The sequence below is a fragment of the Ctenopharyngodon idella genome, chromosome 12, assembly GCF_019924925.1.
Source record: "Ctenopharyngodon idella isolate HZGC_01 chromosome 12, HZGC01, whole genome shotgun sequence".
Taxonomy (NCBI): domain Eukaryota; kingdom Metazoa; phylum Chordata; class Actinopteri; order Cypriniformes; family Xenocyprididae; genus Ctenopharyngodon; species Ctenopharyngodon idella.
The window spans coordinates 3,944,659-3,967,113 of record NC_067231.1 but is presented as its reverse complement, the minus strand read 5'-3'; the positions used below and the strand labels follow the sequence as shown (position 1 = coordinate 3,967,113).

General features: G+C 36.0%; 1 protein-coding gene across 1 annotated transcript; it reads left to right on the top strand.

Annotated features, from left to right (window-relative positions):
* Positions 1–13,046: 13,046 nt before the first annotated feature.
* Positions 13,047–16,202, top strand: LOC127523424 (carbonic anhydrase 4-like). Its single transcript, XM_051914097.1, has 9 exons — positions 13,047–13,118; positions 13,239–13,311; positions 13,462–13,488; positions 13,625–13,795; positions 14,204–14,355; positions 14,454–14,555; positions 14,675–14,747; positions 15,101–15,267; positions 15,384–16,202. The coding sequence occupies exons 2-9, from the start codon at positions 13,239–13,241 to the stop codon at positions 15,579–15,581; spliced, it is 963 nt and encodes a 320-aa protein (XP_051770057.1). The 5' UTR covers positions 13,047–13,118; the 3' UTR covers positions 15,582–16,202.
* Positions 16,203–22,455: the final 6,253 nt, after the last annotated feature.

Below are 22,455 nucleotides of genomic sequence, written 5' to 3'. Positions count from 1 at the left end.
GCCATCACAATCTCACGACTGACGTTTCATTGCCTACAGGTAATTGTTCACTTGAAATGTATGCAGTATACAGGCGTTAATTTATGTTACTGCTACATAGTTTAAATACAAAAGCTGCTATTTTAATTATTGTCATTTGGCAGCAACAATGCAATTTAATGCCACCATAAAATAATGTTATTTAATGGTACATTATTGACAAAAAAGGACTATCTACTGTAGTGATACATGGCTACAATATGTTCTAACAGCCTAATCAGGTTATGCTGGTCTGTTTTGCTTGTTTTAGAGGGGTTTTCTGCTGGTTGACCAACTATACAAGCTAAACACAAGCTTGATGAGAGACTAGCTGCTGTAAATCATCTGACCGCCACGTTTTTGAGAAAATAACATTTGTTTATTTTCAGTTTTTATCAATCTATTTATTTATCTAATGAAAGACAAATAAGATAAACAGCAATTTCACAGCCTGGTTAGCTCATATATACCAAGGGTGCCAATATGTTTTGGAGGGAACTGTATGGTTAATCGATACAAGTTGAATAAGCAAAGGTTTAATGACAGGTCACACACCCAAAAATGCATTTATGGGTCACATAAAACCTGTGCTCCACTGTGCAAAACAACAAGTGAAACCACATGACCTTATTTCCTTTGTATGCGCATATACAAGCTAAATGAAAAGAATGAAAGAGGAGACAAGGAGAATAATAATAAAAAAAAAAAAAGTTCGGGAAAAGCTGTGAGTTTGATAACAGCTCAACTTCATCTTACTAACATTTGTTTTAAAACACTGTAGCTGTGACGGAAATGGCTAGAATAAAAAATTACAACCAATCTTTTTGACAATACAACAATACTGAGACAGTTAATATAATATAATCTCAAATATTTAATAATGAAGCATTCATTATGCATGCAATAATCCTGGTTTATAATGGATCATGTAAATTTATGATGTAAATGTAACTAATGTAATCAGTATAATTTAATTACTGTTTTTTTCCCATCCATCCATTCTTCAAGCTGCCTGTCCTATTTAGGGTCATGGGGTCATTTATTTAAAAAAATTAGAAATGAATATGATCTAACCTGCAGGATGAATGTAGCATGACCCCATGAAAATCTTCATGTGTTCATTTATGAGGCAGGAACCTCATAACAACGACACAGCTGTCACAGCACAGCCCTAAAAATATGCACAGATGAAACAGATGGTGCATCACATGACTTTAATTTCTAAAGACACACTTTTTCACATGACTCTCATGACAAAGACAATCTAAATAGTAAAGAAGATTTAAGCTAGTGATGCCACTACCGATGTTAAAATGCCTGATGTCATGTGATATTATGAGTGCAACAATGGTATGCAGTTTCAGTGCACTACATGCTCTAGTAATCACTGGGCTTCTGGACTGGACTGTTGAAAACAAAGCTGAAATATTACTTGATAATATTATATATTATGTTTATTAAACAAAAACCAAATCATACACTGACCTGAACAGACAGCAAACAACTGAAAGTGAGGGCTATAAATACACAGACTAAACAAGGGTAAAACATGGAACAAATCAGAAAAATAGCTCTAAGGACACTGGAACTAAACACAGAAACACAGGAAACTTGGAACGGAAAAGTTGTTCCTTGTGTTTGTCGCATAAAGATTAGCAGTGTTGGGGGTAACACATTACAAGTAATTTGAGTTATGTAAGCGGATTACTTTTTCAAGTAACTAGTAAAGTAAAGCATTACTTTTTTCAATTTACAACAAAATATCTAAGTTACTTTTTCTAATAAGTAATGCAAGTTACTTTTTCACATTTATTGACCGACAGCTCTCCTGTCCCCATGTTGAGAGAAATAAAGTGCAGAGGTGTTGTGTGCGCTGTGTGAACATGATGTTATTGTAGTTCTAGACTAAATGTGAACATGCATTTACTCATTTCACTTGCACAAAAACATTCAGTATTCCTCAAAATGAATAAAAACAGTAAAATGAAATCTCAGAATTTTATGCAAACCTGTAGTAATTAACCATATTAAATTACACAGATATACTTTATGCATTTAATCTCACTTTATTAACCAATGTTTTTGCTGCTGACCTTCAATGATCTAATTCAACCATACTAATAAGCAAAAATTACTTTAGATTAGATTTAGAAATAAAACTGTTGAACTTCCTTCTCCTGTATCCTATTCTTCTTTAATCCAGAATGGCAGCACACCTAAAAGATTTGTTTGAGCCGCGCCCTCTACTGTGCAGGAGTAAATATACATTTCCTTCAGCCTGAGGCTTATTCATTTTACTTTTGGTGTGAAAGGGCCTTAACATTTTCCAAAAATAGAACTTTTTGTTGTTGTTGTTAAACAACAAACAAACAATCCCAGCCCAGGTGAGGAAAAAGTAATGCAAAAGTAATGTAACACATTACTTTTCATAAAACCGCAATTAGTTACTTATAAAAGTAACTTTCCTCAACACTGCAGATTACAACGTTGTCAAAATAATTCTCGGATCCGCGGAAACAACTCAAAAAGCTGTATTATTCACTGGTGTAAACGACCCCTAAACTACACAGACTAGACACTGTGCTGTTCTCAAATATTTTATTTAAATTTTTGCCCAATTAACAAAGAATCTCATTAATTTTATTTTTCCCATTTTGTTCCTCCTGGCATCATATTGCATCATACGCAATCCCTCCAGGGGAAATGCTAACCAGCCAATTCCTGGAGATGGTCCTCACTGCAGAAAATGAGATCCAGGGGGGATCTAGATCCAACTCCTCCCACTTTACATATCCCTTAACCTACCCGTCTCCGCCCCCTGGATCTCGTGTGTTCTGCAGCGAGGGGCTACTGAACTCATGGGGTGTATTACAGAAAGCAAGGTTAACTTACCCTTACATTTACCCTGAACGCTCATTAATTAACCCAAACCTTGCTTACTTATGCTGGTTTCAAAAACGTGGCCGGGAGTAAGTTCAGTCAACCCAGGGTATGTTCACAGTGAAGATATTAGTTGTGACCAAAATGACTCACTATGCACTAATACACTATGTACTTATGCACTATGTACTCAACAGTGTTGCGTTTAAATTTTATAAGGTTATTTTGTCATTCAACATTGGAGTCGTAATCAAAGCTGCGACAGTTGAGTGCATGAAGGAACATTCCACACTTTTCAGTGTTAACACACTAGTCGCACTATTTATACTACAAAACGGCATAGAATAGTGCGCAAGTACGCAAATTGGGATGCACCTATTCTCAACAGAGCGCCGAATGTAGGAGTCACCATGAAAACAGACGCTAAGAAGAAGAGCACCATACTTCTTCCTTTTTTCTTATTTTGTTTAATTGCGATTTACATTCTTATTGCGTATCGCCACCTACTGGGTGGTTGTGCAATCATTTAAACAATCTTATCTTCTAATCTTTAATCTTTTTTTTTTTTTATTTCTCTGAACAAGACTTATATTGTTTGTTTGATGCTAAATAATAAAATTATAAAAAGAAAGATATATTGAAGTAAAAAAACAGTCTGTGCTTTAAAAGATTTTTTTGGCTGTATATGTTTATTTTTTGTTTAGCCATTTTACTTCCACATTTGTACAGTATTTTATTATAGAATTACATTATATAGAAAATGTCCCATTTTCATTCAAAATCTTTTTAAGAGATGAGAATAAAATAAAATTTAATAAATTAGAGTAAAATAACATTTCTATAATATAATATAATTTATGTGTGTGTTATTTACCTGGTCTTATAATGTCTTGTAGCCTCTACTAAGGTTTTACATAAAAAAAACAGCATGTTGTGTCAATTACATACTTTTATTTTTTATTGACATGTGAAAGTGTATCAAAAATGAATACATAATTAAATGACAGTTGATATTGCACATGAATAAATATGTACAGTATGTGCTGAATACCTCTGAAGTAAACTAATCCTGTTCCTGAGAAAGGAAGTTGCTATGGTGTGAAAGTTACCTCAGGTTAAAACTGAAAGTTTAGGTTATCCGTTTACTTATCCGTAAACTTACCTGGATATGTCACATAACCTGCGTTCTGGAATGCCACCCCACTTGGTAACATTTTTCCACTCTTCTTTGCAAGAACATTCCAGATCTGTTCAATCACGAGGGCATCTCGTGTTCATCGTGTCCCCCACAGATTTTCTATATCTATAGGATTGAATTTTTTTTTTCTTTAATATTTTTGGCAATACCTATTTATGTGTCAAGGTTTGACCCAAACAAGGTGAGGAAATGATCTGTTTGCAAGTGGTAAGTTTAAAAGTAAACAAAATACCTGGGAACACTGGAAAATGAAGCACGGAAAACCAAATCATACTGTACATTGACCTGAACGGATAAACAACTAAAACTGAGGACTGTAAATACAGAGTAAATGATGGTAAAACAAGGAATAGGTGTGGGTAATCAAAGACCACCGGGATGTTGGAATCGTCCTCTATCTCACCACTGTGAAATCAGATGCACTCAGTCGAAGTGCCCAGCTCTACAAACTCACAAAAAGTCCCTTGAGGACAATTGAAGGGGAGTAGTGATTTTAATGTGTCATTGGCTCAAATAAAACAAAACCGGGGAACGTTCAGGGTAATGCATCTGAAATACCAGGTCCAAAAACTCGCAGAGGAAGTGATCACCCTTGGGCGAGGAGGAGGAAATTAACCACTGGTAGAACCATATTATAGAGGTCTGTTTTTCTGTTAGGGTCTTGTCCAAATGAGTAGAGGATCTATTTACAAGTGGTTACTTTAAAGGAAAACAATATATTAGGGAACACTGGAAACTGTAGAAGCATGGAAAACCAAATCATACATTCATATGAAAAGACAACAAACAACTGAAAGTGAGGGCTTTACATACACAGACTAAACGAGGGTAAAACAAGGAACAGGGGCCAGTTGCATAAACATAGCCACTACATTAATATTGTGTCTTAAGAACAAGTTTGACCAACTAGCAGTTAGACAAGAGGTAATCAGTCTTGCTTTTCCAATTCAAAATAGGCCGATCTACTTTTTTATGTAACTGACTTTCAAAGAGTTAGGACCAGTTTTGAAGAAATAAATTAGAGGACTAACTTACTATTTACACTAAGTGCAAATAGCTGTAGATGCTATTTACACTAAGTGAAAAAAGCTAATTCTATTTACACTAAGAATTTTTGTACATTAACAGGATGCAATAATATCATAGAGTGTAAATGATTATATTTATTAAAATGATTAAATGGATGCTGCCTTATTGGGAGAATAAAAACCCTCCCTACACGTTCCCTTAACCCTACCCAATAAACACTTTTAATATTATTAAACACTCGTTCGCAGTTTATTTCCACTTTTAGAACATTATTTTTATTTTTACTGAAAATAAATGAAAGCTTGACAAAAGGCGGATTCGAGCCTGCGTCGATCGCGTTAAAATCCAGTTCTGCGAGCTTTACTCACTGTTGGCGCTTTTCCACTGAATGGGACCGCTCGGTATGGCACTTAAATAGTACCACCTCAGTGGAGGTTCCAAGCGAGCCGAACCGATACTAAATGTGACCTGTAAACACTGCAGATCACTGATTGGTCAGAGACAATCGTCACTACCAGCGTCATTGGATTTGAAACACGAGACACCAAACCCGCTAGATTTAAATAGTCAGTAACAGCTACCGCATTATCATTTGTTTGCGCAACTTTTGTAAACAACTTGCTTTAAATGACTTAAACTTTAACGATTTAAACTTTGAAGCGGTACTAAACAGCAGTGGAAAAGCAAACCGAAAGTAAGCGAGCCGTGCTGAAATGAAACGGACCGAGCCGAGTCAGGTCATTCCACGCGGTGGAAAAACGCCGTATGCTGCGCAACTGAAGACGTTGAATTCTGTGTGTCTTTTTTAAAACTTGAGTGACCCAACCAGGCACTGGTGGGTGGAGCTAATGTAAATAGCATTTGCCAAAAAGGGATGCTATTTGCACTTAGTGTAAATAGACATTATGATACTAAATGGGGCAGCGGGTGCCTGAGCCCTGCTCAGCTCTACAGCGCCCCACAGTTTTCCCAGTGTAAATCTGTGGTGAAAAATGGAACTGAAGCGCACTCTAATTGAGAGCCATTTGGGCAGATTTCAGACATCTCCGCTTATTTTCACGTTACCTTATGTAAACCTTGCTCCAGACCAAATGATATAGACAAACCATGTGCAAATTCATAAGTCAATGCCATTGCTGAATATTTTCTCTTTAAAACTGCAGTGATCTAAAGACAGTTTCAAAAACGTATTTAACCCCTCTACCCAGGTCCTACTCGCCCCGCTCTGTGCGGCCCTCGAACCTGGGTCTCCGGCGTGGGAGTCGGACGCTCTAGGAGGCTAAAGGCTGCAACCTCTAGCATCAGTCTTTAGAGCATCTCTTGAGATCAGAGGAGTGAGGTTTTACTTGCACAGCAACTACTAGCTGGCCTCCGTTACACGTACCTGTCAATCAACATTAGAGCACCACCCTCAGGTTAAATAACGCAGCTTCTGCCAAAAGTGTTTTGCGTGTGTTCAGCAATTAGAATATAAAGCTTACAAAAAAACGTTTATCATAAACTTGCGCTAAAACCCAGAATCTGCCCCACCTAAATTTATGCTCAGGAGCCGCTACTGGTAGGAACTAAACACTGGCAAGGAAACTAAATTCAAAGAACTAAACTAAACAGACTAGACATGACATGTGCTGTTGTCACATATTTTATTAAATATTTGCACAATTAACAAAGAATCGCATACACCTACATTTTATCTGAGGACACAAGCCACAAGCAAATGGTTCTCATCACAGGTATAGTTGCGGTCAAGGGTAGAGCACATATAGAGCACATATATCTTTTCATGCGTATAGTTCCAAGATCATGTGTCGGATCATTGGTCAAAGAAAGCAGAAAGGGAAAAATACTAAATTAAATTAAAAGGACAAACAAGCTTGTGCTATCATGTTGGTGTAGTTTCAGCATCTCCCAGACAGGTCTAAGGGGAAATGATGACAAGCTAATTCCTGACCTGCTGTTTTAGATTTGGGTGGGACAAAATCTTTATGGGGTATGTCACTTGATGGCCTATAGTTCCTCTGAAGGTTTTGTTTTCATTCATTTGGTCATACTTTCTTTTTATAACCTTTTTGTTTGGTATTACGAAATGTCTATATAAACAGTTTCCAGGTGTGTCTGTTTTTGATAAGTACCGTAGGTTTGTTATAAAGCAGAATTTCTTTCCGACATACATCAATCAACAAATTAATGTCTGTAAGTTTACTTAAAAATTACATCCAGAATCTGAACTAAGATTTAAATTTCCAGGAATGGGGAAACCTGTTATACCATGAGCACAGTTGATATAAAAAAAAGTCTACACATCCCTGTTAAAACGGCTGTTTTATTATTGTGATGTAAAAAAAAAAAAAATGAAACAAAGATAATTCATATCAGAACTTTTGCACATTTAATGTAAAAATTACAACCTATGCCATGCCTTTGAAAACCAAAGTGACACATTTAGGGGAGGAACTTGCCACCCTGCCACAGATGGAGAATAAAAGAACATGTAGTGAGCAACCAGTACTCGCCAAAAAGAGCTGCAACTCTTTTAATGTTGCTGTAGGCCTTTGACAGCCTCCCAGACCGGTTTTCTCTTTGTCTTCTAATGAATTTAGTAGGGACGCCCTGTTCTTGAAAATGCCACTGTTGTGCCTTACTTTCTCCACTTGTTGATGATCTCTAATACCTTGGAAATTTTTTTTTTTTCAGAATCACTTGAGCTGAAATCAGGTGTGTACTATTTCACACCCCTTCTGATAAATCCAGCATTGCTGATCACCAGCATGAGGTATGTTTTGCATGCTGGGACCAGATGGTTGCTGGTTTGCTAGTCAGGAGAGCTGGTGGGCCAGTATAAACCAGCCTGGACCAACATAGGTTTCATGCTGGTTTTTCAGCAGGGATGAGCTTGACGATTAGTTCTTTTTTTTTTTTTAAAATTTTTTCCTCTGAAAAGTGTTACTTTGTTTTTCCCCTGCATGAAAACAGTCACATCTCATTCAAAAGATAAACCCAAAGTTTAGCATTGGTCACAATCGGTCACAAAACAAATCAAAGTCAGTGTCAGTTTGTATCGGTTTGACTAGGAAGACATGAATACACAAAAACCCAAATTACTTTCATAATAATACATTTTTGATGCCCTTCACATCAGTTTTTTGAGGCCATTTGGGTTTTCATTTAAAGTAATGGACTTGCTGTTAAACAAAGACACCAAATGGCACCGGAGTGTTATATTTACACCAAGTGCAAATAGCCCACCTTGTTGTCAGATGCTATTTACACTAACTCCACCCACTAATTGTCTGATTGAGCCAGACAAAACTACAAAAGAAATCCCACTGATAACAGGATTTGCATGGAGCTCAAGGTGTATGCTGTTAGCTCTTGATGTGACACAACCCATCTGAGTTCAAATCTGCCTTTTTCCAAACTCATTCTTCTCCCTTTTCCCATTGCATATCAACTTGGAGAGGAGTTTATTTTAAATAAAAATTAAGAAAATATTCTAAAAGTGGAAATAAAGTGCCTAACGAATGGGTAGGGTTAGGGGAGGGCTTTAGGGACAGGGACAAGTAATTTCCCAATGAGGCAGCATCCGTTTATGATTTTAATAAATGTAATCATATCCACTGAATATGTTGTTATTATTGCATTGAGTATCTGCCGCTATTTGCATTAAGTATAAATGGGCCATTCCACCGAATGGGTGCCATTTGCTTTAAAAACATGTCAACTAATTTCTTTTTTTTCCCCCTCGAGGAGATGTTTATTTTAAAGAAATTATATAAATATAAAGTAACAGGATTGAGTACAGTAATGGGAGTGAGTAGTTTCCTCTTGTGTATTCATTCATTAGTTTGAATATTAGGCTACATCCACAACAATCTAGATAAAACATTGGACCAAGCACAACAGAAGCAAACAAGGAAGCTAGCAGCAGACCAACAATGTCATAATGGACTATGATAGCAACTAAGACAAAGACACTGCATGTCAATTTTGAAGTCAATCAGACCAACAGTACTGTAGTTAGAGCCAGTTTCATCTTTTGTTCAATTATATGCAGCAAGTGGCGCAGTCCCACCGCTTTTTGTGTGTGTCCTCAGAGTGCCCCCATACATAAGTGTCAAATTTAGTCAAAATATCTCATTTCGTTTAGGTGTTATAGACATTTATATGTATGAACACATAAAAAATTACCCGCACCTGACTTTGATTGCATTTTTTTTTGCCACTTACTATCAAAATTTTGACATTTGCCCATTAGCATATGGTCAATGACCTGTTTCCTGTTGTTTTGTCTCGATCAGACTAACGGTTTCTAAGATATTTGTGAATGTTGTTTAAAATGGGCCGATGCTCAAAATGGCCGATATGGGAAAATTGGACGCCCAAAATGGCCAATATGAGAAAACTGAATATCATTCAGCTCGGCCTGATGCCCCGAATCAAACGAGACCACTTTTATGATTTTTGAGACAATTTTTCATATCTCTGGACCAGTAGGTGGTGCTGCCCCAAAACGCAGGATATAACCTCAGGTCATGCTTGTGGAGCATTGAAGATTGAGGAGGATTTTCTAAAAAATATATTACATGTAAAATTCATTCACGTGTTTTTCGAAAATGTGTTTGACAAATTAAATCAAATTCCTCAACTTTTTTTCAGTTAGTGGCGCTAGAGGGATTGAGTTAGAAACTCCAAATTTGCTATGGTGACACTTCAGGCTGGCCTCTATCAGTGTGCCAAATTTCATAACTTTCCCGCAAGCGGTTCTATGGGCTGCCATAGACTTTTTTTAGAGCCGAAGAAGAAGCAGACACCAATGGATACAATACAAACAGAAACAGAAATAGAAATAGAAACGGATACAGAAAAGAAAATGTGATCACATACATTAGGTCTTCAAATGGCCTTCAGAAAGATTCAGATGATTCAATATCCTGTTGAAAATGTGCCTTGTGGAATTTTCCCAGTTTTTCAGAGGGAGGAATGTGAAAAGGGGAACAGAACTAAGAGAAATCCTGGGGGCATGACTAAAATATGGTATTTAAGTTTAAAATTGGTATTTAAACTTAGTGTAAATCACATCTATTGCTATTTGCACTTAGAGCAATTGCTGCTGCCAAATGGCGTTTTCGGCATCTGTATAGTGGTGCATAGGCCTCCTACACAAGTGGCAGTATTTGACGCCTTGGAAGAGAGAAAATACATTTAGGATAACAAAAAAACTAAATATTACAAGATATAAGATCACATAGCGTGTTAAGCACTCATCAAGTGTCTAACAGTGACACAGGTGGATATAGTTTCAGAGGGAAGCCTCACTTTTGTCTCCTTTGAGCTCGATGTGAATGTGAGGTCATTTATCGCACATTTTCATCTCGTAGCAGCTGCTCTGTTGTTTTTTTTTTTTTTTGAGCAAATGACTGCACTGATTGGCTGATAGCAGCACAAGAATGCATACAGTCCCCTTTATTAGAGCCTATCTTGAGCTGTTACGTAAAAGGCAGCAGACAGAAAAAATATAGGTCCATTTTACGTTTTAAAAAATCTGTATAAAATTATGACGTATTTGCATATTACATGTTTATTTAAAAAAAAAAAAAAGAGTATTTAATCAGAATACCCCCAGTTTCACAGACAAGGCTTAAGCTAGTCCTAGACTAAAATGCATGTTTGTGCTGTTGTAACTGTAAGCAACTTGCGTTGACATATCTTAAAATATGTCAGTGTCATTAATTGTTTTGTCTCAAGATGCACACCAGTAATGTGTTTTTCAAGTGAAAGTTTATAAAAGCTACTTCAGTGCCTTAAATGAACTAAGGCCTAATCCTGGCTTAGGCTAAGCCCTGTCTATGAAACTGGGCCTAGAAGTACCAATAAAAGTCAGTTAAGAGAAGGCAGTGCCAGTGCGTCAGGTAGTTTATAAAGATCTTATGTAAGAGTTGAAATAGTCAGTCATACGTGTCAGAAGAAACCGTAGTCGATAAGCCAAGAGACTGAAAGAGATCAAACTGATATGGATAGGGTAACTCGTGTAGCTTAAATCATGTGTTACGCTTGTGACATAATGCAGGTATCTTTCCTCTCCTTTTTTTTAATCCTTCCACTTTCTGTATGACTAAAACTGGCAAAATTAAAGAAATGTGTTCAGATTACAAATAAAAAAAATGAACCTTAGCCATCTGATAACTTTATTTTTTACATCATTCAGGTCCTTGTGATTTATATGTTGACTGCAAAAAAACAAAAAAACAAAAACAAAAAAAAACTATCATCAGAATACACAACACTCAACACTCAACAAGCAGAGGCTGATGACTTGGGTGAGCCTGGATTTATGATTCATTTTTTTAGGAGGTTAGTTTCATGGAACATCCCAGCATGAGTCTGAACATGAATTTAATTGAAATTATGACACACATCTGATTTGTCTGAGGTGGGACACATTTGCATTATGAAATATTTGCCTATCCTTAAAATTAGCAGGTGTAATTACTGCTAAAGGATTGTGTACACAGTAATAATGACAATGTAGTTCCTTTCTTGATAAATTAATCCTCCTTTCATATATAATTATTTTCTTATGTCATAATACTATCCCACTTTTGTATCTCATGCAGCTCATACAAAAATACTAAGTGGTCAGATGAATGCTGGATGTACATAATGTATACCCAGATTATACAGAATATTTCAAATTACTTTGACCATTTCCATCTGTCCTTCCTATCTGTTTTTCTACTCCACAGGTACTGTACGTTTTGGCGAATTGGTTGATAATTCAGATGAATTTGTAAGATCTCATTTGTACATTTTCATAAGATCAGGAGGACAATCTCTTGGACAGGCACTGCCTTCTCTTACTTGACTTTTACCTGTATTTTACTGTTACCTGCAAGGTTTTTCTGGTCTGCATGTTCCCATTAACCCCTGAGATGTTGTGAATTCCACTATCTGGTTCTAAAAGCATCTTTCACCATTGACATCCATTAAAAAATATCTGTGTATTCTGATGTTTTTGTTGCTGTTGTTGCAAGAAACATATGAATCGCAAATGTTAAGCCTTTTTTTTTTTTTTTTTTTAAATGTAAAATGGATCTTGAATCACATAAGTTCAAAATCGAATCGTGAAATAATTACGTTTTCTCATGAGATCAGGTTGATATTGACTGCTAATGGGCCCAAACAAATGACGTTTTTAAGACGTTTAAAAATGAGAAGCATCAAAAGATTAACATTAAAGAGTTAAAGTTTAAAAAAAAATTTAACAAGTATGATATAAATCAACTGATGTCATTCACCTGACCGTTCGTGAGATTGCAACACGCCCTTTACAATAACCTCTGAAGAAGAATTGTTGGATGATTGACAGCAGCAATAAACCTACAGGCTAATGTTTTCTGTTTATATTCTTTGCTTTTGCCTGCCACGGAGTAAAGATAGCCTACTTATGTTTGGAACAACATGAGGGAAGTAATAAAAGTTTCATTTCTGAGTAAACTGCCCCTTTAATGTATTTTTTACGATGACATTTAAATTTCGAATGATAGCCTACCAAATAAAATGTCGGTTCTTACTCCAGTCGCCTATGAAGGGTTTACCTGCTGTTTATATAATCAAAATGAACTTAAACTGGTGCTGTTTACAACGATTTATTTGAGTCGACGTTTTACAAACTCATTTTAAAGGCTGGAAAGGAAACGCGCGATAGTGAACTGTGCTTTTTGCCTCATCACGAGAGGATTAGTGAATGTGACCGAAGTGATGCTGAGAGAGAGGAACGCGCTAGGATAACTCAAGTATTGACTGCTATTCGATAGTAATCTCCAAAGATAATGGATAATGGGATCACATGCGTTTGACCGGAATGTTGTCTTTCGTCAGGCAAGCGGATGAACGGATGAAAGTGACACACCCACTACACGTTAGCTACGAAGGGTATTAAAGGCGGGAATGAAGCCAATTCATCATTTTCCTGAATACCGACAGGTGAATCAAGGTACAAAGACCGTAACTAATTTTTCCCTATTGATTTCGTTTCTTATATCAAATTTAATTAACTTATAATAAGGTTATAATAACGTTGTTATCCATTGTAATGATCTCTTTTTTGATTTAGATGATTGTCTTGCTGGTAACTTGCCTTGCTGCTCTTCTGAGTCATTCCGTCCACGGCGCGAGCTCTTCAGTGGGTGAGTGTAACTGAAGATCAACTTTATTGACTCAACGAATATCAGTTTTAATTTTTTATGACTCCCCTTAAACACTTAAGTCTCTTGAAACGTTCTTTGATGTAAATTCTGCTGTTTCATTTATTAATGCTGTCATTTAATCCTAAACAGATTGGTGCTATCACAAGCCAACATGCAGTAAGTGTGATTTATTTATTTATTTATTTTTTTAAATATTACACTGCATAAAAGTTAATCTTATTATAAAATTTAAAAATGAATATATTTAAAACTTGTTCTGAAGTGGATTTTTGTGACTCCTGATTTGTAATAGATTTTACCACCTGGCCCAAAATTGCTGCACAATTCTGTAATGGATTCAAGCAATCTCCCATCAATATTGTGACTGCAAGTGTTCAGAAAAATTCTAAGCTGACTTCATTTAACTTCACTGGTTTTGATGACAACTCCACCTTCACTTCAATCGCAAACTCAGGCGACTCTGGTAAGGAGCGTTGCACACTGTTTTTTTTTTTTTTTGTTTGGTTTTTTTTTATTTTTTTTTTACAAAATATAGTTGTTAAATTTATTTAGCAGATTTGTTCAAAGTGGCTTCAAAATGAGGAATAGGCTAACAAAAGCGATCAATCCTTAAGAGACAGTAACGTGAGAAGTTTCACATTAAAAAGGTCTATTGTTTAGAAAAGTACAAAACAGAGATGTAGCCGATAAACTGTTATACAACAGAAGGATAAAAGTGATTTGATTCCTCTTTTTGTTCATACCACGAGACTCACTGACTATGTAGAGGGAACTTGGCAAACGAGGTACAGGGTGCAGATCAAGCATCAGTGATGCACAACATCATTGTATGTCCTGGACCTGGTATCTAATATGCCCATTGTCTCCACAGTGGTGGTCAACCTGGATGATGATAAAATGACTGTGCAAGGAGGTGATCTTCCAGGTGTGTACAACACTAAACAGTTCCATCTCCACTGGGGTAACGGCAGCTCCTCGCCTGGCTCCGAACACACTGTGGATGGCAAACAATACCTAATGGAGGTACGAATGAATGAGTTTTCCCTGCAAATGCACAAATATGAGAATTAATATATGATCACTCACTGTATTCTCTGTCTACATCCGATTCTGTCTCTCAGCTGCACATTGTGAATGTCCATTCAAAATACAACGGGAGTGTGTCAGCTGCTCTAGCTGCTAATGACAGCACAGGATTGGCTGTTCTTGGGTTCTTCATTGAGGTGAGTAAGACCACATTTGTTAAACCCAGATGGGAAACGCAAACCTAAAAGTATATTAATGGCTTTGGTTGTGTGCTCATGTTTGTGTATTATATATGTATTTTTTATTTAACCAACAGGGAACCAGTGAACAAAGCAAACCAAAAAGTTGGGATACACTAACCTCCTTTTTGACAAGCATACCTAATTCAGGTAAAGTAATAGCTCTTTGTTGATAGTTTACCCAATAATGAACATTTTGTCATCATTTACTCGTCACCTTCATGCCGTTCCAAAACTATCCATCCCCATTGGAACACAATATGAGGTGTTTTGAAGAATGTTACAACTGTTACACAGTGAAAGTCAGTGGGGACCAAAACAACACTGACACAAATCACAGAGAAATATCTTCTTTTGTTTTCCATAAGAAAGAAAGTCATAAAGGTTTTGGAACAACAATGATGACAGATTTTTCATTTTTGAGTGAATCATTTTTTTCAGTATATGGAGGGTCTTCTGTGCTCTTCATACCATTAAAAATGTGGTATATTTGGTATCTCTAGGTAATGCAACCACAGACATCATGAATAATATCACACTGAACAGTCTGCTTGAAGGGGTGGACATGACCAAATATTACCGTTACCAAGGCTCCCTAACCACACCTAACTGCAACGAAGTTGTGATTTGGACTGTTTTTAAGCAGCCCATCAAAGTCAGTCAGAACTTGGTAAGTCAAGGCAACTCTATAGTAGAGAAATTCATAAAAATCGTATTCATATATTACTGGATGACAACATTCTTCATCCCTAAAAGTCACTCAGTTGAATTTGTTCCTCCAAACAGATCAACCGCTTCAGCACAACTACCCATTTCAAAGATGCAAGCACTTCAGTTCTGGCGACCAACAACTTCAGAGGAGTTCAGCCCTTGAATGGCAGAGTTGTGACATCACAGGTGGCAACACCTTCATCAGCGACCACGTCCACTTCATCTATTATCACAGTACTTCTCTTGTCGACGTTGTGTTGGCTGTACATTTGAAAAAGAACATTTGTGCACATTTATAAGCTATATTAGTGTGTTTAATTTAAATGATTTCTCTTGTACATTCATTTTTGTCATTAGTGTATCTTATCTTGATGATGCTTAGCTGTTCTTATTGTATTTTTAAATGCACAATTTCCTATCTGTGACAATAACATGAGGCCTAGTGTTAGAATATCAGTTATTTTTATCCAAAACACTTAGTTTAAAACAGTTGAAATCATATACCCCCGGTTTCACAGACAAGGCTTAAGCTAGTCCTAGATTATGAACTGAAAGTAACTTGCTCTGACATATCTTAAAATATGTCAGTGCCATTGTTTTGTCTCAAGATGCACACCAGTAATGTTTTTTTCTAGGGCACGTTTATAAAAGGTACTTAAATGCCCTAACTGAACCTAATCCTGGTGTAATCTAAGCTCTGTCTGTGAAGCCGGGCCTATAAACTGCTAATGTTTTATATTAAGCTTAAAATATGGTATCTGTAATTATATTCAACATTAGATGACTCTGTAGTATTTATGAAGATTTATGTTTTAAATGTCTAAAGCATGACAGCAATGACGGACCTCAGTTATTAAAATAAAAACAATAAATGCTTGCTGTTCAATAACAAAATGTCTCCCAGTCAAAATGCTTGTGTGTGTGTGTGCGTGTATACTATCAGAGGGGTTAGTTCACCTAAATGTAAAATTTTGTCATCATTTAATCACTCGCATGTCGTTCCAAACTCATAAGACTTTCGTTCATCTTTAGAACAGAAATGTAGATATCTTAAATGAAATCCCTTAGATGACAGTCCACATTACCACGCTGATGTTTCAAATGTTCATAAAGAGATCATCGAGATCAATCGAGTTGTTTAGTCCAAATTTTCTGAAGAGACTCGATCGTTTTATATGATGAACAGATTTAATTTAGGCTATTATTAACACAAACATTATTTCACGTTAAGCGTTTTTTTTTTTTTAGAAACAAAACTTGCATTTTGTCCACATATTTTTGTTTTTCTTCTGTTGAGATTGAAAATTGACAGGCCTGTATATATTTTTGTTAGAAATACAGTATATTTTGGTGGTATGATTTGGACAATATGAGCAAGACACTGTAAGTCTATATGTGAGTTCACTGTTTAGATATTATCATGTGCCAACCTCTCCATTGTACCAGGGATATTATGCCTACATCATGTAGGCAATGTATTCTTTTTAATATGTATGCTTTATCAATTTTAGAAAATGTTTGAAGTATAATCATATAAAGTGAAGTAATAATCTTCAACATAAACCCCCGGTTTCACAGACAAGGCTTAAGCTAGTCCTAGATTAAAGTGCATGAGCTGTTTTAACTGAAAGCAACTTGCACTGAAATATCTTAAAATATATCAGTGCCATTGTTTTGTCTCAAGTTGCACACCAGTAATCTTTTTTTCTAAGGCATGTTTATAAAAGCTACTTAAATGTCCTAATTGAACTAAGGCCTAATCCTGGCTTAATCTAAGCTCTGTCTGTGAAACCGGGCCATAATGCGAAGAAGATAGTCAAGCCAAGAAGATATTTGAAGATGAGCCAAAAAGGAAAGGGAGGAAAACACCCGTGATTGAGAATATTTGTTATGAACTGTATAAAACAGGGAGCCTCGAGTAAAATGTTCAGCTGACATCTTGGCTTTGTTGACTGAAACAAAGTCTGATTTCTGCTATCTGGAACTCCCTGACTTGAGAGATTTTCTGAAAAAGAGACAAGACTTGCTCTCCAGTGGCCAGTTGCATAAACTGCTTAGTCTAGTCTTAAAAATTAGTCATCTGTTTTTTCCCTCTTAAAAACTGATCCTAACTTAGCATACATTATCTCTGATTATTAACTGCTAGTTGGTCAAACTAGTTCTTAAAGGATTAGTTCACTTTAAAATGAAAATTAACCCAAGCTTTACTCACCCTCAAGCCATCCTAGGTGTATATGACTTTCTTCTTTCTGATGAACACAATCTGAGTTATATTAATAAATATCCTGACGCATCCAAGCTTTATAATGGCAGTGAACGGGACCAATGAGTATGAAGCTGAAGAAAGTGCATCCATCCAAATCAAAAACGTACTCCACACGGCTTTGGGGGGTTAATAAAGGCCTTCTGAAGTGACACGATGCATTTGTGTAAGATAAATATCCATATTTAACAAGTTATAAAGTAAAATATCCAGCTTCTGCTAGACCGCCTTCTGTACCTTGATTTTAGCATTTACTCTCCCTTTCGAGTGCCATGGGTAAATTACTTGGAAATAGAAATCCCCGTCCAGTTTTAGTTAAACTTAAGTTCATCTAAATTAAAAGAAATAAGTTCACAAAACTCACAACAATGAAATTGTTTAGTTTACTTAAAATATATCAGTTCTGTGAACTTGAAAGAAAAAGAAAGTACTAAATACTCATAAAAGTTAATTTGACTGAACTAATTTGTTTAATTTAAGTTTGTCCTACTCAAACAAATTATTTAATTTGAGCGTTAGGGTTTACTGTGTTCTATTCCTACTATCTCTGTCATTGAAAGATATTGTAAAAGTAGTAAGAGTAATATACTAGTATGTGCTTCTGAATTCAGCAACAGTCTTAACATAGTGGCTAAGTTTATGCAACTGGCCCCTCGGCTCCACACCTGCAAACCATGAATTGACATTCATTGCTTTTTGGAAGGATATTTATCAAGCTGCATGTCTTCTGGAGGTGGAGACCTGCTATGCCTGATTCACCTGAACCAAACTGGCCTTAATTACCTGACACCATAAAGCACATGTGTCAAACTCCGCTCCTGGAGAGCCACTGTCGAGCAGAGTGTAGTCAAATCACCTTTATTTTTATAGCTCTTTATACAACACAGATTGTTTCAAAGCAGCTTTACAATGATCAGCAGGAAAATAAGGATTCAATGATGGAAACAGTTCAATTCGGCAGCTCTAAAAAAAAAAAAAAAATGTCATTGTTCAGCTGATGTCAGTTCAGTGTTGATTCAGTTCTGTTGTCAATGTCATCAACTATTAATTTAGCTCCAACCAGCTCCTAAACACCTGCCTGGAAGTTTCTAGTAATCCTGAGGGCCTTGATTAGCTGGTTCAGGTTCTGACGGAGAACACAGAAGCTCTGCACTGTGTTAACAACGTAGAAGACTGACAGGGGAGAGAAGAAATTGTTAAATAAAGTCATCATTTTTGTTTTGTTTTTGTGCACAAAAAGTATTCTCGTCGCTTTATAATATTAAGGTTGAACCACTCTAGTCACATTGACTATTTTAACAATGTCTTTACAACCTTTCTGGACCTCAAAAGGTGCAAAGACGTTACTGTCTATATGTGCTTCGGAAACCCTTGGATTTCATCAAAAATATCTTAATTTGTGTTCTGAAGATGAACGAAGGTCTTACAGGTTTGGAACGACATGAGGGTGAGTAATTAATGACAGAAATTTCATTTTTGGGTGAACTAACCCTTTACCTAGAATTGGAGCTAAACTGCAGGACACTGACTTTGACACCTCTGCCCTAAAGGGCAACACCTGTAAATGTTTAGTGTTGGAGGTCAATGTAAGCTTTTGAGTGCTTTACATTTTTGAGATACTTTTGTGCATCTCTGAGCAACAGACGTTTCGTTAGTGAATGAATCAGCATTTTTGAATGAATCAAGTCAGTCAATCGCTGCGTCTGAAATCGAATACTTCCCTACTATAGTATGCAGTACACTGTAAACCTGAATAAGTTGGGCTAACTCAAATAATTTGAGGTAATCAGTTACATGTTAATTCCTCCTAACTTAAAGTACTGAGTTAGCTAACTCATACATTTTGATAACAATTAACAACATTTATTTAATTAACTTTTTTATTTTGAGTTCTTGCAAATCAAATGAGTTATTTACTTCACTGTAAACCCTAGGAAAATACAGAAAATGCCAATTTGCTAACATGTTATCAGTAGCATGCTATAACGCTTACTGAATAAGTACAGCAACTTAAAACATATAACTTACCTGCTCTCAAACCAAGCCGCATGCGCTACTTGTCACCATGATGGTAACTCTCCAAAAACCCACATTTACAGAAACTCTAAATTAGCATAACAAAACATTAATCACTACTAAATCTCCCTTACCATTAATCTTGCACAAAAAAACATTATATAACACTTTTACTCTCCCTTTCGAGTGCCATGGGCAAAGCATGCTGGGAAATAGAAATCCCAGCCCAGTTTCAGTTAAACTTAAGTTAGTCTAAATTTAAAGAAATTCATACAACTCAAAACAATGAAAACAAGTTCAGTTTACTTGAAATATGTCAGTTCTGTGAACTCAAAAGAAAAAGAAAGTTCTAAATACTCATAGCAGTTAATTTAATTGTGTTCTAATTTGTTCAATTTAGGTTTGTCCTACTCAAAACAATTAAGTATTTTGAGCTTTAGGGTTTACAGTGTAAATATTACATCAAAATGGCATTAAGCGATCAATAACTTTTATGAAACATTGCTTAAAGTCTTCAAGCAATTATTAAAGACAAACTTTTTCTTGACAGTATTGTTATCTTAAACACATCACAACAACAGCCATACAAACAAACTACATAATATAGCCGCAAGCCTCAATCATAGGGGTCCAAGCATAAATGGCCCACGTGGATGATAGTTTGGGTTTGATGAAGCAATTTCTTTTAAAAGTCAGTTTTAAATATAATTTAAGTTGAAATGACTTTATACAGCCAATTTGAGTATACTTCATTTAAAGCTGCAACAGAACTTAATTTTTTAAGTTGAAATAAGTGGAAATTTTTTACAGTGTGGTTCTTATAGGTTGTTGTTTGAACTTTGAACTTGAAACTGTGCTGCTTTATTTTTTCTTGGCAATTTGGCATGCAGTTTTCATACTCAACGCTGTTTTACAAAGGCCCACTCCCTTTCTGGCCTCGCCCCTGGGTCTTATTGTGTGGATCATTTCTATTATTGAGTCATTTAGCAGATGCTTTTAGTGATTTAGCCTACAGTCACCCTGGATCAACCTTTTAAGTACAACTATCAAGTTGTACTTAAATGTCGGCCTAAGAATATTAAAGCAACACTGACTGAAATGATCAGTCAGTGTTGCTTTAATATTCTTAGGAGATCTAGCCGACATTGTTCATATGCCATTTATTGTTGTATGTTAAACTGTTAAAGTGCCCCTATTATGCTATTTGAAAGGTTCCTAATTTTGTTTAGGTCTCTTACAACAGGTTTACATGCATCAAAGGTCAAAAAACACTTTCATTTTCTCATTAAATACACTGCACATCACATTTATCAGTGAATCTCAAACGACTCGTCGAATGAATCAGTCTCCAATCCCTCCTTTCTACGAGTCTGCTCTGCTCTGATTGGCCAGACGGCCCAGTCTTTTGTCATTAGTCTACCACTTACAGCGCAAGTCGTCAACAAACTGATTCAGCTCTGGACTGAAAAATGCTCAGCGATTGTACACACTGTAAAGACAGTGACAATGGTGTTGATTTTACTAATCTGAGGGTGAGTCTGATGATGAAATATTGGAAGAACTAATTATTCAGCGTGAACCTCCATTGGAAGGACGACTTGAGCAGGACGTTTCCCAGTGATACAATACTCAGTTTGACGTTCATCATGAGATGTTGCAACTGTACTTTCTCACCATCAGCATTAACAAGTGTATGTCCATCAACATATCGATGTGTATATTTCTAATTTATTGCGGTGCACATGTGGGAACTGTATTATTAACAGTATCAATACATGCATACGTTAGCCGAGCACAAACGTGAATGTAACATTAAAGTTTGTAAAGCAAATCTTGCTCCATCCTTTATCATTACTCAAAGTAGTAAGAACGACAGACAATCTGTATTAATGGACAGTTTTAGGTAATAGTGGCCCACAGCTGATTAGCAGAAATATTTCAGTGAGACATCAGTAATAATGTGAGTTAGCTAGAGACATACACAATATAGCTAAACACAAAATTATGTATTTTGAACACTTGGTATATACATCAATAATTGAACTTCGCGGAAATGGGATTCGAATTACAAATGACTTGCTAAGCGGTTAAGAGTCGACTCTTTGTTTTGAGAGACAATAACTGTATTTATGATGCACTTTCAGCTTTACAACTTTGCAGACCGTTTACATTCACAAACAGCTACATTACTCACTGCATGAAAGGTAATTTTCAAAAATCCATAATAGGGGCACTTTAAATATTAGCATATGCACAGAGTAGAAGTGGTGCTTTGGTCTTTGATAAGTGCCCTTTTTGCAAGACATTTTTTGTAGTTTTGATTTAAAGATTTGGCACATGGCATCAATTCTCAAATTAGTGTGTGCCCGAAAACTGTATTTGGGTCATTGACGAATAAGGTTTTTAGAAGCGTAAAAAAAAAAAAAAAAAACGTAATGGAGATTTTAATTTTGAAGTTTTATTAAGTGTTAACAATGAGATTATGTGGTTTTTATAATCAATTAACACTGCTTTTGTCATTTTTTACAAGATGGACAAAATTTGTCACCAAAAAAGTCATTCAGTTTTTACCAAATTTTCGGTTTTACAGAATGACACTTTTGGTATACCGAATGGCGATATTTTCAAACAATGCTAACAGGGTGATATCTAGCTAGCTAGCAAAAGGACAATCAAACATGTTATATTTAGTACAAGTTTTTAAAATATTACAACATTTTCCATGTTTTATAGCGGTTGTGCCGAATGACCTGATGTTTCAGGACACGCGTATGAGCAAGTGAAAACATGAATTTTTCAAATAGTTAAAAGAGAGTTAGTTACTTTGCTTCACGACCATGTGGTCCTTTGCAGGTGTCTCAATGTTAC

Bases quoted from the DNA above. Each gene is read 5' to 3' on its own strand.
- LOC127523424 (XM_051914097.1), top strand. From the start codon at position 13,239: ATGATTGTCTTGCTGGTAACTTGCCTTGCTGCTCTTCTGAGTCATTCC. The intron at 13,489-13,624 runs GTAAGTGTGATT...GATTTGTAATAG, and splicing joins CTATCACAAGCCAACATGCA to ATTTTACCACCTGGCCCAAA. The intron at 15,268-15,383 runs GTAAGTCAAGGC...TCCTCCAAACAG, and splicing joins TCAAAGTCAGTCAGAACTTG to ATCAACCGCTTCAGCACAAC.